Source organism: Scyliorhinus canicula, chromosome 6 (genome assembly GCF_902713615.1).
Source record: "Scyliorhinus canicula chromosome 6, sScyCan1.1, whole genome shotgun sequence".
Classification (NCBI taxonomy): domain Eukaryota; kingdom Metazoa; phylum Chordata; class Chondrichthyes; order Carcharhiniformes; family Scyliorhinidae; genus Scyliorhinus; species Scyliorhinus canicula.
In genome coordinates this window covers 152,250,216-152,265,384 of record NC_052151.1, presented here as the reverse complement: position 1 = coordinate 152,265,384, position 15,169 = coordinate 152,250,216, and the positions used below count along the sequence as shown (strand labels likewise).

Here is a 15,169-nt window from a genome sequence, read left to right as displayed (position 1 = left end):
TTCACATAACGTACTTCTCCAGTGAAATATCAGGCCTGTTTTAAAAAGTTAAACACCAGCTTATAAAGCATGGAGTATGCGTTCATTCAAAATATTTTTCAGCAGCAACCGTGCCACCTTTCAGCTTGTAGAAGTGACTTATATATTGCATATATACTTACAATTTACAATTGTAAATCTAATCCATTCACTTCGGCACAAAAAACGTGCTAATTAGGAGCAGGAATAGGCCCGCTCGATCATTCAATAACATCACAACTGTTCTAATTACTTCAGTTATGACTGTGACCATCAGTGAGATGTTGTGAACATTTTAGGCACTGTCTGCATTTCTGGGGCATGTTGGTGAGAACAGTATGTTTTCCTGTGAACCCATTTCCTTGATCTTGACCTGCCGTACAATATGACATTTGTGCCAAATCATCTGAACCACTACAACCAGCAGACTGCAGTCCTGGCTATGGAGGCAAGCTGACTTTCCATTCTTGCTGTTACAGCACAATGAGCTGTGTATTTTGGATGGTACAGTACAGTACAGAAAACAAAATCCTGCTCTCTTCAGAACATAGTGTAGACCAGGAGATTGTTCTAGCTTTGGCACTCTGGATAGGAGGTACTGATTAGGGTTTTTCAAAAAGTGTGGGTCATGGGCAGGTGTTGGAAGGTCAGGGAGCCACGGGCCACATGTGATTGGATGGGGAGAGGGGGCAGAATTCTAGTGTCGTTGTGTACTTGAAAATAGTAGATGAAAATATCAGAGTAAATGACTATTTAATGCCCATCATAAGTTTAAGTTGAGAATTTAGTAGGAGCTCTCAAATGTCTTTTTGTATCAAGTGCTGCAGTTATTCCACAATAAATAATGAGAGGCAGAATAACTATTTTCCAACTCCCACAACTTGTCACATTTTCGTGGAAGGAGCAAATCAATGGTTACATTTGACATTCAATAGGTGCTACTTCTCAATTCCACAGTAACAACAATTTTCATGGAAACTATTCAAAATAAATTGCTGCATTTATTGGGAAAACTGAACAACCAATCGATTTATTGTCTGGAAATTCGATAGACTGAGCAGGACATCAGTAAAATATTAAAGGTTAGATCATAATTTTTATGTCTGGAACCGGCAAGGTTAATGATCGTGCAATGCTGTTACTTGGCGAAACTGGAAACAAATTGGAAAATTGCAGTGTAATTGTGATGTTATCAGACGAGCAAACTAGAGGCTTGGGCAATAGTCTGGTGTTCAAATCCCACCTAGTGGGATCTAGTGCCAAGGAAAAAAGGGATCTAGGGTTGAACCTCACTCCCACGTGAGCCGAAGAATCAGAGTGCTGGCAACAGATAGACAGGAGTCAGATATAACAATAACTGGGGAGCGTCACAGAGCTTTCCTCACCGTGAGTCGTCATCACTCTCCTGCACTGATTGCTCAGCAGGCACAAGGACTCCCCAGGCCCATTAACCTGATGACTAAGGTTTCATGCAATCCTCCCATGGTTGCAAGGGGATTATAAGAGTTTTGGGGGTGGGAGTGACTTGTTGAGCTGTTGTACAACATGATGGTCCTAAAGCATAGAACATAGAACAGTACAGCACAGAACAGGCCCTTCGGCCCTCAATGTTGTGCCGAGCCATGATCACCCTACTCAAACCCACGTATCCACCCTATACCCGTAACCCAACAAACCCCCCCTTAACCTTACTTTTATTAGGACACTACGGGCAATTTAGCATGGCCAATCCGCCTAACCCGCACATCTTTGGACTGTGGGAGGAAACCGGAGCACCCGGAGGAAACCCACGCACACAGGGGGAGGACGTGCAGACTCCACACAGACAGTGACCCAGCCAGGAATCGAACCTGGGACCCTGGAGCTGTGAAGCATTTATGCTAACCACCATGCTACCCTGCTGCCCCATTAACGATGTCAGCTGCTCAAAGTCGAGGACCGGGGTGAAATCTCAGGGTTCAAGGATAAATACTTGTGTGCATGGGATCCAGAGAGACTATGTCTGCACATGTCCGGACCCCTAGCGCCTGCCAGCTGAAACCATAGAACATACAGTGCAGAAGGAGGAGTTGGAAACAATGAGGGCAGCCCTGTCCTCCTGACCATGCAAATTCTCACCCGGCCTGGTCTCCATCCTCCGGCTCCTTTCGACTGCCTCATAGACTGCGTCCTCATCTGAGGAGGCATTCCACTCTTCCAGGCCTTCATTGGTAAGGTTGTCGCCTCACTGCTGAGCCAGGTTATGTAGGGCACAGCAGACCGCTATGATGTGGGAGACTCTCTGGGGACTGTATTGTAGGGCCCCACTGGATCTGTCGAGGCAGTGAAAGCACATCCTGAAGTGGCCGATGCACTGCTCCCAAGCAAGCAATCCTTGCAGCCTGGAGTTACCCTTCAAAATTCCAGGAATTTACATTCCCAAGGATGAAGCGATCATACATGCTCCTGCGAAAAAGTGCAGACATGCAAAAATCTCATCTGGTGGTCACAGACCATCTGAACATGAGCCAGTGGAACTCCTTCCTGCTAATGAAGGGGACTCACTGATGCCATGGGGCATGTAGAACGACAGTCGGGCAGCACCATAGCACACATGGCTAGCACTGTGGCTTCACGGCTCCAGGGTCCCAGGTTTGATTCCCCGCTGGGTCACTGTCTGTGCGGAGTCTGCACGTTCTCCCCGTGTCTGCGTGGGTTTCCCCGGGTGCTCCGGTTTCCTCCCACAGTTCAAAGATGTGCAGGTTAGGTGGATTGGCCAAGGTGAATTTCCCTTAAAGTGTCCAAAAAAGGTTAGGAGGGGTTATTGGGAGAGGGTGGAAATGAGGGCTTAATTAGGTCGGATCAGACTCGATGGGTCGAATGGCCTCCTTCTGCACTGTATGTTCTATGGTTTCAGCTGGCAGGCGCTAGGGGTCCGGACATGTGCAGACGTAGTCTCTCTGGATCCCATGCACACAAGTATTTATCCTTGAACCCTGAGATTTCACCCCGGTCCTCGACTTTGAGCAGCTGACATCGTTAAGGGTTAACTCTTGATGGTCATTAGTTTGACAAGCATGAGTCTCAGGAATGTTAGAGGGCACAATTTCTTTCCGCTTCAGGGATAGGCAAGGCTAATCAGCACCCTTCTTACCCTGACAGCATAATTCTAAGATCTCACTGCTGCCAGGCCTCTATACTTAAGACTCCTGGACATGCCACAATTAGCTGATTAAAACAACCCTGTTAAGAACTTTTTAAATGACACAGGCAGCAGGCTTCAGAACCATACAAACCAGTCATGACCCCCATCCAGCAAGCAATTTCAGCACACAGGCAGAAAACCACAACTCCCAAAGCTGGTTGGTCGTATGAATGGGAAGAGTGAGAGGTAAGAAAAAAATAACAAAAAGGAGAAAAGGACTGGAGCAAGGGGCAGAGTTTTCACCTTTCTGCTGTAGAGTGTGGCAGCAGGCAGGCAAAAACTGTCCTTGAATTCACCCGCCCCAATGGCTGCGGTCCTCGACATATTGCTCGCGATGTAGACGCCGAGCAACTTCAGTGGGTCTGCCCACCGGCCACCAGGTTCACGTCATGGGATACTAGCCGTAAGTCACATTGGCGACCCTCATGCGGATGCAAATGGATATTCTAATGGGGGTGATTATCAGGCATAGAGGCCCAATAACTCCATTAAAATGTATTATAATGCGGTTCCCGACCTTGAATGTCGGGATTGCTGTCAATTCACTGTCTGGCGGGTGGGGGATAACATCGCCGCAAGACTTCCCGCCAACATAAAATGAGAAATTTGGGCTTCTCATGCAAATTTCTGCTCCCGTCACGAAACCTGCCCAAGTAGTACTACATTTACAGCGTTGCAAACTCACATATATATGATGATTCAGTGAAACAGAACTCCACACAAGTTCTCAGCTCAAGATAGAGCTGAGTCATCGGGAGAACTTGTGTGGAGTTCTGTTTCATGGAATCATAATATATATGTGAGCTTGCAACGATTGCATATTCTTCAACGATTGAAGCAAAGGAGTGACTTGGGCAGGTGCAATGGTAGGGCATTTTAAAGTCCTTTATGCGACTGATCAAATCCAAATTTCAACGATTGGAAAGAGGCTTTAAGGAAGCTTAAGCAAACATGACCAATGGCCAAGGCTTGATCAGGCCAAACTACCAAATGCACAATACCAGTGCCTTTCTTCTTCCACTGCATTGTTTTAACATGAATCACTGTTGATTCATTGTATGCCATAGGAGAAAATAACGGCCAAATTTAACTCATGGAACAGGTTATGCAAAATGTTTTTGTTGAAACACACAGTAATTATTCTGAGATAAAGGAGTCACACATACTTGAAAACTGCCCAAACCTGGAGTTATTTCAAAATTAGCCCTGTAGCTACTTACTGAATAGCTAAAGATTTTTGTACTGGAGTCAGATGCTCTTCTTTTCGTGCCATACCTAAAATAAGCATAGATAAAAGTTATATAAAAACCTTGAGCACATTAAATAACACAGCATCACTACCACAGACAAAATACATCTCAGGATTTAACAGCTCTGATATATTAAAGCTGTACCAGCAGACACTGAACCAGCATTTCAGAGATCGTGCCTACACAGAAATGACATTGCCAATTATACCAGTTTTACACCAACAGGAACTTGCAGCCAAATTCCTGCAAATGGTATTGGTATATTATGCAAGATAAAAATTGGCTGAAATCAGCATCAATTAAGTCCCTCTATGATATTCATATTATGAAAATTAAAATTTGAAGCCATCGTACCATCATTTATGCACATTGGGCGCACGTTTTCACTTTGGGTGTGATTGTGAAATTGGGCACAATTTGCACTGATTCGCACAGCTCAAGTTTCTGCTAAAATTAATTTGCATAATCACAAGTATTCCATAAACAAGCACAATTGGGCTGTGTAATAGATGTCCTTTCTTTACACACTCCTTGTTATATACGAGGGGCATTGCGGTACAATTTTATTAACAGTTGACACAAATTAAAAAGCAATTAAACAAAAAGAAAAAGCATATTTAGTCCGGTGAGTAACCAGACTTTTAAGGCACTGAAAATGACTTTAAAAATGTTGATCTAGCTACCAGTTTCATTGTATAAAGTAGTCATGATCTCAATTCATATTTTGCTTTAACATGCAGAAAATCCTAAGATTTTGATGTACCAATGAAAATATGTACATTTTAAAGACCTTCCTCAGTTAGCGGAAACTCAATTTTTGTTATTTCAATCTGGGGCTATAGCCAGTTTTATAGTCTCGAGAAAGATGATATTTAAATCAGTGACAGAGCTGGTGGAAACAGGAGATATGGGCCTGTATGATTCACTCTCCACGGGATCCTTATCCTTTTGAAGCAACAGTGAAATGGATGCCTGACTCATCATTTCCAGCAAAGCCCCCTAACCATTGCATCCTCAAACATCTCCCCAATGCGGTGGTAACATATCCTTAAACTTTTTACAAAATTGCAGGGGAAACCCACCCGGCTGCAGTGCCTTACCTGTCTGCATCTTCCTATTGCTACCTGCACTTCTTCTACCTCCACTGGCTCCTTCAATCACGCCCTCTGGTACTCCAACCACCAGAAAAAACTCCCTCATATCGGATGCCTCTTCCGGAGATTCTGATTTAAACAGGTCCCTATCAAACACTTCCGAAACTTTGCTCAATCTCTGAAGACTAAACATGCAGATGTCCGTTGCAATACCTCCTGGCAAGTTAAACATTCACAATCAATAAAACCAAAACTAGATGCTAAAATTCAGACTTTCAAACAGATGCATCTTATTAGCACAGTACCCATTTAGACATAATTTTCACCCTTCCACCAAAATAACAACCCTCACCACCCAACTTTCAAGAAAATTCAACTGTGGAAGTTATTTTTAAAGAAAATATACATACTAATGCTGAAAAGAGAGACATGGTGCTGAAGCTTTTCATCTTGCAGTTATCAGGACAAATGCAAGAATGCCAAATTTCAGTTAATCATAACAATTTATACTAAAGGATTAAAGGGTGCTGATTGGTTGACACATCGACTGATTGGCCACAGCATTGCATTGAGACAGCAACAGAGAACTACAAGCTCTCCAAAGTTCTCACGTTATTTAAAAAAGACACAAGGCTTGCACATTTTCTTTTCCTTGTGCAGAGAACAGATTTCTGCTTACGAGTGTATATTGCTTCTAACATAAATGAGCTTGACTTATCTTAAATTAGTTGTCAGTATAGTTATGAACTCAAGATGGTTCAGCAGGTGTGGCCCAATCGCAGAATTGCATCCAACAGGAAACATTTTGTTTCGGATTCTCCCAATGCAGACTGATGCCTTTCTTTTTTGAATTACCCAAGAGCTTGTGGGGCCTATATTTCCCAATTGTTTTCTCCATGCCAGGGCCTCGGCCAGTCAGAGTCAACTTGTCAACCAATCAGCATCCTTTTCCTCTGCAATATAAACTGTTATGATAGTTGTAATTTGGCATTCTTGTATTTGTCCTGAAGATTACAAGACAAAAAAGGTTTGATAACATGTCTCGCATTTCATCTACGTTCAGGTCCTAATGGCATAGAAAACAAAGTGAAAAAGATATAGGGCGAAATTCTCGGAAAAAAATTGAAGTGTGGTGACGAGTGGGAATTACCGTGAGCTTTTTGGCACCTGGCCCAGCGAGACCGGCAACACAATTCAACGTTAAATGGTCCACTTAACGAGGCCTCACAGACATCCCACCGTAAATGAAGGCTCAGCAGCTGATATGCCAGGACCACGCTAGCCAGCCTTCCGTTAACGAGGTAGAGCAGCACTTAAGCTGCACTTGCTCAGCCAACCCCAGGCAGCTCGCAATAATGGAGCTGAGGAGACCGGCCCTAAGATTTGGGGATGCTGACCCGGGAGGCTCTTAGATGCAGTGGAGGCCAGGAGGGACGTTCTGTTCCACCAATGGTCCAGCCAGTGCTGCTACAGATGAGGTGGCGGCAGCTGTGACCAGGATGACAGGCCTTCAGTGCCGTAAAAAGGTCAATGACCTACACCACCGGGCAGCACAGGTGAGTAGACGCCAATGATCCATCCCTCCCCCTATGGGAGCATCCACCTCCCCATGCAACCTCCCTCCACCCCCTCCCCCTTCAAATCCCCTCTCCCCCCCCCAAAACACTCCCTCCACACAACCCTCCCAATGTGATCCACACGTCTGACAATGATGCCCCCTCTGTCTCCCCTCAGGAAAAGCTCTCCCATAATCGTCGGGAGAGGGTCCAGACTGGCGGAGGGGTGCTGAACAAGAAGTGCTGGAGGTGACTGGGGTGGCAGAGGACAGGGCGGTCACCCACGCGGGGGCTGGCAGACGCCGTAGAGGTGAGGAACCACCAGGCCCAACACGTGGGACCTGTCAAACACGAGTTGTTATTGCCTTACTGACTGACCCATCCCTCCCACTGGTCACATGTCCATTCTCCCACAGGTCCTCCAGCTGACGGCACCAGCCCATCCCAGGCGGCACCTGCCTCCCATGAGATCCCAGCCCATTCCAGGCAGCACCTGCCTCCCATGAGATCCCGTCGGAGGAGAGCTCCGAGAATGCAACCTTTAAAGTCAGGGCACAGCTGTCATCACCACCCTCCATCAGTGCAGATACATCCACCTCGGTGGGATACGTTAGTGGACAGGCTTGGGGGGCACAGTATGGTAAGCACCACACTGCTGCTGATGCACATCTGGTGGATGCAGGAACCTCCAGGCAAGACAGTAGTTGGAGGTCTGCTGGATCCCAGCCGAATGCGGAGCCGGTGGTACAGAGGTATCCGGAGCTGATGGAGATGACAGTCGGAGGGCTGTTAGATCCCAGGACCCAGCTGGGTCTCAGCCTGATGCTGAGGCTGTGGATGTGGTTTACCCAGAACTGATGGAGACATTAGGGAGCAGCCGGGACATTCAGAGGGCGATGTCAGTAACACTCCAGCAGATCCATAGCCGCTTTGAAGAGTTCCAGAGGCTACGGGTGCAGGAGATGTTGCCAGCAATGCGTGGCACCAGGCCAACAGTGCTAGGGTGATGACCATAGAGGAAAGCCCGGTGCACGACGTTGGCACCATTAGTGAAGGTGTCCAAGGCACCATGCAGTCAGTGATGGCCATGGCTGAAGGTCTCAGCAGTATGTCTGCCTCGCTGGGGGATGTCATCCAGTATCAGGCTGACCTTGATGAGGTTCTGTGAGATATGTCCCACTCAGATGGGAATGGCCAAGGCGCTGTGGAGCTTGTCCCAGTCACTGAGGAGCATCGCCGTGGGCATCGACACAATGGTGCAGACTATGGGGAACTGCCAAGGCTGGCAGAGCCAGATGATGCTGGGGCAGCCGGGGCTCAAACCAGCTGGCCTTCCATCCCAAGGTGAACCCCAGGGCCCTATGGGCACCGATCGGGAGGAGGGGCCTCCGGGTGTCCACCCAAACCAGTCCCATGGAGTGACAACGATGGCCACCAGTTCTCCCGTGTTCCACCGCTCAGATGAGGCTGCGTCTCGAAGTCAGCACACGGGACAGGGCAGCACGGCTGTACATGTGCCACCATATGCTCCGGAGCTCTCCGGCCTCAGAAAGCACCCATCGGGGCATCAAAGTCCACGGGATATGGTAACACTGGCTGTGTGAACCTCAAGATGTGCATCCTGGGGAAACACCTAGACGTAATGGTAGAGCTAGGAAGGCCAAGCACATCAAGGATCACTGAGGGCACCGGGGAAGAGGGGGCATAAGTAGGCAAGGGGCAGCACCAATGGGAGATGAGTCTGTAATTTTCTTCCACTTCAGTCTCCGTACTGGCCTCATTAGCCAGGTCCTCAGCAGATACCCCTTATACCCCAAGAGCCAGCCACCCAGCCTGGGGTGCTCTGTGAAGAGAGCGACTGCCCCAGGATATAGCTGTCATGCACATACGTGCATTATCTTCATCTGTTGGTCACAGATGAGCTGTATGTTGAGGGAATAGAACCCCTTACGGTCAACACTGGGCATTCCCAGATGGCCTTGAGCGCATGGCAACATGCGTGGCATCTTTTACCCCCTGGTCCTGGGGAATTCTGGTAATGGTGGAGAAATCTGCTGCCCGGGCATCTTGCTGAGCCTGATCCATGTCAAAGATAATGTAGTTTTCCGCCCGAGCATACAGGGCATTCGTGACTAGTCAGATGCGCCTGTGGGCTGTGGACTGAGATACTGCACAGGTCCCCACTCGAGACCTGGAATGATCCCAAGGCGTAAAGGTTGAGAGCTGCAGTCACCTTGATAGCCACCGAGAGCGGATGTCCTCCTCCTCCACGTGGTGCCAAGTCTGTGAGGATATGGCACAGGTGCCGCACTGTCTCCTTGTTGAGGCGGAGCATCCTGCGGCATGCACTGTCCATTATATGCTCAAATGGCCAGCGACACCTGTACACCCTGGGCTGTCGCAGGACTCCGCCTCTGGGTGCCTCCCTGGTCTGATGGGCAGCCAAGTCCTCTGTGAGAAGCGGCGCCCTGCACATGGGCCGCCGCTTCAAGCACCTATGGACACTGCTGCTGCTGCCATCTCTGGTGTCTGGCTGCATCGCCTAGGAGCAACACCACAAGGGAAACTTCTGCGTCCAATATCCCCGCCATAGTATTAAATATCTTTTAAGGAATTGGGAGAGGGTGTTAGACTGACAAACAAGGGTGGCTCCCACTCGGGACACTATTCCCCCACTCATTCCTCCAAAGCCCTCCCCAACCCTCTCTCCCCCCCCACCCCAAAACCCGGAATGCCATTCCCACACACCTCGGCTGCAACATGCCCCCCCTTATCGGATCCTAGACCCTGAATCTCGGACACCCATTCGTAAGGTTGATGCACATTCACCCCCTGTTAAATACGAGTCCGGCGGGGGTGGTGTGGAACTACATAGTGTTGAGAATTATGTACATTGTCTTAGAAAAGAAGTGGGGGAGGAAAGAAAAATGTCCATATTGACGGTCCAGTGCCTGTTAGAGGTTCAGTCGATCCGGTGCTTTCACGATTCGCTGGGAGCGACGTAACTGAAATGAAATGAAATGAAAATCGCTTGTCACGAGTAGGCTTCAAATGAAGTTACTGTGAAAAGCCCCTAGTCGCCACATTCCGGCGCCTCTTCGGGGGCGGTGGCGGTGCTAGCGTGCCAGTGACACCGATGTTGGTTTTGGTGCTGGCCTGCTGTCAGATGACTCCGGGAGCGTGCCAAAATCTTCTTTGTCCTTTTGCGTGGGCAGGGGAAGGAGGGATGGGCCTGGTGAGGTTAATGTTGGGAGCGCCAGGGGAGGGGAGGGTGGCGCCTAGTCAGAGAAGTGTGTTTGGTTGGAACCTGACGGTGCCAGGTCCCTGAGGGAGACAGTATCTTGGCGGCCGTCGGGGAACTCCACGTAGGCATACTGTGGGTTGGCTGGAGCAAGTGTACCCTGTCCACCAACGGGTCCGCCTTGCCTACGGAGCAGGACCAGTCCTGGAGCTGCGAGCCAAGTAGAGAGCGACACCCCGGATGTGGACTTCCTGGGGAAGGTAAAAAAACGTTTATGGGGTGTGTTTTTCGTAGTCGTGCACAGTAGTGACCGGATGGAGTGTAGTGCATCAGGGAGGACCTCCTGCCAGCGGGAGGCTGGGAGGTTTCTGGACTGTAAGGCCAGCTGGACGGCCCTCCATACCGTCCCGCTCTCCCTCTCTACCTGCCCGTTTCCCCGGGGGTTATAGCTGGAGGCGATACCCCTGCTGAGCAGGAACTGACGCAGCTCATCACTCATGAATGAGGATCCCCGTCACTGTGGATGTAGGTGGGGAAACCGAGCAGAGCGAAGGTGGTGTTGAGGGCCTTGATGACGGTGGCAGACGTCATATCGGGGCATGGGATGGCGAAGGGGAATCTGGAGTACTCATCGACCACACTGAGAATATACGTGTTGCGGTCGGTGGAGTGGAGGGGCCCTTTGAAATTCTCGCCGAGGCGTTCAAAGGGGCAGGAGGCCTTCACCAGATGCGCACGGTCCGGCCGGTAAAAATGCAGCTTGCACTCCGCACAGACCTGGCAGTCCCTGGTGACTGTCCGTACTTCCTCGACGGAGTACGGCAGGTTCCGAGCCTTGACGAGGTGGTACAGTCGTGTGACGCCCGGGTGACAAAGGCTGTCATGCAGGGCCCGGAGTTGGTCTACTTGTGCGCTGGCACATGTACCTCGGGAGAGGAGTCGGGGGCTCGTTGAGCTTGCCGGGGCAATACAAAATCTCGTAATTATAGGTGGAGAGGTCGATTCTCCACCACAAGATTTTATTGTTTTTGATCTTGCCCCGCTGTGTGTTGTTAAACATGAAGGCTACCGACCGTTGGTCAGTGAGGAGAGTGAATCTCCTGCCGGCCAGGTAATGCCTCCAATGCCGCACAGCTTCAACGATGGCCTGGGCTTCTTTTTCGACGGATGTGTGCCTAATTTCTGAGGCATGAAGGGTGTGGGAAAAGAATGCCACGGGTCTGCCTGCCTGATTTAGAGTGGCGGCAACGGCGACATCTGAAGCGTCGCTTTCCACTTGAAAGGGCAGTGTCTCGTCTACTGCGTGCAACCCGGCCTTGGCTATGTCTGCTCTGATACGGGCGAAGGCCTGTTGTGCCTCGGCCATGAGGGGAAATTGGGTGGACTGTATGAGTGGGCGGGCCTTGTCCGCATAGTTTGGGACCCACTGAGCGTAGTACGAAAAGAACCCCAGGCAGCGTTTGAGGGCCTTGGGGCAGTGGGGGAGGGGAAGCTCCATGAGGGGGCGCATGCGGTTGGGATCGGGCCCCAGAAGTCCGTTCTGGACCACATAACCGAGGATGGCAAAGCGGGTCATGCTGAACACACACTTTCCTTATTATACGCAAGGTTGAGGAGAGTGGCGGTGCAGTGGAATTTAGCGAGGTTGGTATCGTGGTCCTGCTGATCATGGCCGCAGATGGTGACATTATCTAAGTATGGAAACGTGGCGCGCAAACCGTACCAGTCGACCATTCGGTCCATCTCCCTTTGGAAGACCGAGAACCCATTAGTGACGCCAAAGGGAACCCGAAGAAAGTAACAGAGCCGACCGTCTACCTCGAAGGCAGTGTATGGATGGTCCAATTTTCGGATGGGGAGCTGGCGGTAGGCGGATTTCAGGTCAATTGTTGAGAAGACTCGGTACTGTGCAATCTGGTTGACCATATCAGATATGCGTGGGAGGGGGTACCCGTCGAGCTGAATGTACCAATTAATAGTCTGGATATAGTCCATGACCATTCTGTGTTTCTCCCCAGTTTTAACTACTACCACTTGGGCTCTCCAGGGGCTGTTGCTGGCCTCGATGATCCCCTCCCGAAGCAGCCTCTGGACCTCGGACTTGATGAAAGGGCGCTGTACCGTCTGCTCCTGGTGGCCATGGATTTGCAATCGGAAGTTAGATTGGCAAAGAGGGATGGGGGTCAAACTTTCGGGTCGCGAGGCCGCAAACGGTGAGTAGAGGTCGGGGCCTGCCGAATTTGAGGGTGAGGCTCTGGAGATTGCACTGAAAATCCAGGCCCACCAATAGTGCAGCACAGAGATTAAGAAGGACGTAGAGATGGAAACCGCTGAATTCTACGCCCTGGACTGTGAGAGTGACCGTGCAGAACCCTCGGATCGGGACAGAATGGGATCCGGAGGCCAGGGAGATCCGTTGATTGGCGGGGTGGAACGCGAGGGAGCAGCGCCTTACCGTATCCGGGTGTGTGAAGCTTTCGGTGCTCCCGGAGTCCAGCAGGCAAGAGGTCACGTGGCCGTTGATTTTCACCGTTGTCGAAGCGGTGGCCAGGTTGTGTGGACGAGACTGGTCCAGCGTCATCGAGGCGAGCTGCAGGTGATCGTCAGAGGTTTCAGACGGGAGAGCGTTAGCAGCCCAGGTCGTGGGATGTCGTTGGCGATCCTTCCACGTGGGGAAGACAAGATGGCGGCGTCCGGAGGTCCTGTGGGGATCAAAATGGTGGCGCCCATTGCGGGGGCGGGACAAGATGGCGGCACCCATGGGCCGCACGTTAGCGGAGCTGGACAAGACGGCGGCGCCCATGGGCCGCACGTGGACTGAGGGGGAGAAGATGGCGGCGCCCACTGGCCGAACATGGCCCGGGGGGGGGGGGGGGGGGGGGGGGGGTGGGGGGCGGCGCCCGCTGGCCGCATGTGGCCCCGTGAGGTGAAGATGGCGGCACCCATTGTGCGTTTGGCAGGGAGAAGGGGGCGATAGCGGCGACTGCGCGGGCCTGGCACACTGCGGCGAAGTGGCCCTTTTGTTACAAGTCTTGCAAGTGGCGGCGCGGGCCGGACAGCGTTGGTGGGGGTGCTTCTGTTGGCTGCAGAAGTAGCAGCGGGGACCCCCGGGGTGCGCGGATTGGCATGCGGCGCAGGCGTATTGGCTGGGCAGGGCCCCGGGGGGGGGCGTTTGCGGGGTCCAGGAGGGGTGGGCCACGCGGTGTGAGGGGTAGGCCTGAACATTACGGGAGGCGACCATCATGGTGAGCGCTAATGTTTTTGTCTCCGTTAGGTCGAGCGTGGTCCCTTCCAGCAGTCGTTGTCGGATGAGGTCCGACCCAATCCCCATTACGAACGCATCACGCACGAGAGATTAGAATGTTCGGTGGACGTAACGGCCTGACAGTCACAGTCCCGGACGAGTGGGATTAGGGCCCACCAGAAGTCTTTGATGGACTAACCAGGGAGTTGGAAGCGAGTGGCGACTACGTGCCTGGCAAAGAGCACGTTCGCTTTCTGCACGTAGTTCTCTTTTAGGAGTGCCATGGCTTCCGCGTAAGTCGGGGCATCCTGGATCAGCAGGAACATGCTTGAGCTCAACCTGGAATACAGGACCTGTATCTTCTGACCCTCCGTTGGTGTGGAGTTCGCCGAGTTGTGTAAGCCTCGAAAGTAAGCTAGCCAGTGATTAAAGTCCTTCTGGCGTCGGGCGATTGCAGATCCAGCTGCAGGCGATCTGGTTTGATTCTGACATCCATCTTGTTGAAAATCTGACTGCAATAAATTGATGCACAATCAATTGCACAAAGACTAAGGTTGGGTACAACTGTGGCTTTATTGCAGTCAGATGCGTGGCCTCCTGCTGCAGCTGGCGAAATGGCAGATCAATGGCGGACACGCATATTTATACAGCTCCTAGTGGGTGGAGCCAGCCAGCAGGGGCTACCGGCAAACCTGTAGTACAGGTCCTACCTTACATCCCCTAATACAGGTGTACAGTGGTTCACCACAAAGGTCAGCTGGACCAGGTGCTGGTCCCCTTCCCGTGGCACTCACCCACCTTCCCACCCTGTCCCCAGAGCTATGTCCTATCCCCTCGGTGTTTGGCTGTTGGCTGCTGCGTGTGTGGTGTTGCCTCCCGCAGTGTTCAGGCATCGCGCTCCGATTGGGATGCTAGCCAATGACTCCCACATGCTACATGGCCCGCCCACCCACGAGAATCCATTTGGGATGTGTGATGTTCTCACTTGACCATGATTGCCAATTCCCTATTAGCAATGGCCTTCAACCATACGGCCAGAAGCCTCAGCAGTCGGTGAGGGTATGGATGGTCATTGGTGCATCGGGCAGGGACATGGTTTGCCCCTGGAAAGGGTACATGATCCAGGGGTTGACATGATGGTGCCACGAGGGCTTGTCCCCCCACCCCCAGCAGCTCCCCCTCCACCTTCTCAAGGCGGCCCGCCCCTCCGGAGGGTCCACCATCCCCAGCCGAGGGTTTCCCATCGCCCACCAAGCACAGGGGCAGCAAGCCCAGAGCCTACTCACCTCCCCACAGAAGCCCTTCCGCCAGGTTCATGGTTTTAAAAAGGTGTATGAATGGGTGTCAGTGAGATACTTTCTGGGGAGGCCACTGAATAACAGCAGGCCGTTGGATAAGGTGCGGCTCTTGTTAATTGTATGGAAATAGGGCTTAAGTTGTGATAATTGGTTTCTCGCCTCGCTACAGCGAGATCCCGATTTAGTCTATGGGAGCAGCCGGTTGCATCGCAAACTGTTGCCTGGCAAGGTTCTCGTTTTTGGCCTTCAGCTATTCACCAGCCTTGTTTCACTTGAGCGAGAGT

General features: G+C 51.2%; 1 protein-coding gene across 3 annotated transcripts in view; it reads right to left on the bottom strand.

The window, feature by feature from the left end:
- Window positions 1-15,169, bottom strand: part of LOC119967587 (lysophospholipid acyltransferase 2-like) — a 236,789-nt gene that overhangs the window by 60,313 nt on the left and 161,307 nt on the right. For all 3 annotated transcript variants that reach the window (XM_038800306.1, XM_038800308.1, XM_038800307.1), the window contains one exon: window positions 4,423-4,477. In XM_038800306.1, the coding sequence (XP_038656234.1) occupies window positions 4,423-4,477 (55 nt within the window). The remainder of the gene's footprint in view (window positions 1-4,422; window positions 4,478-15,169) is intronic.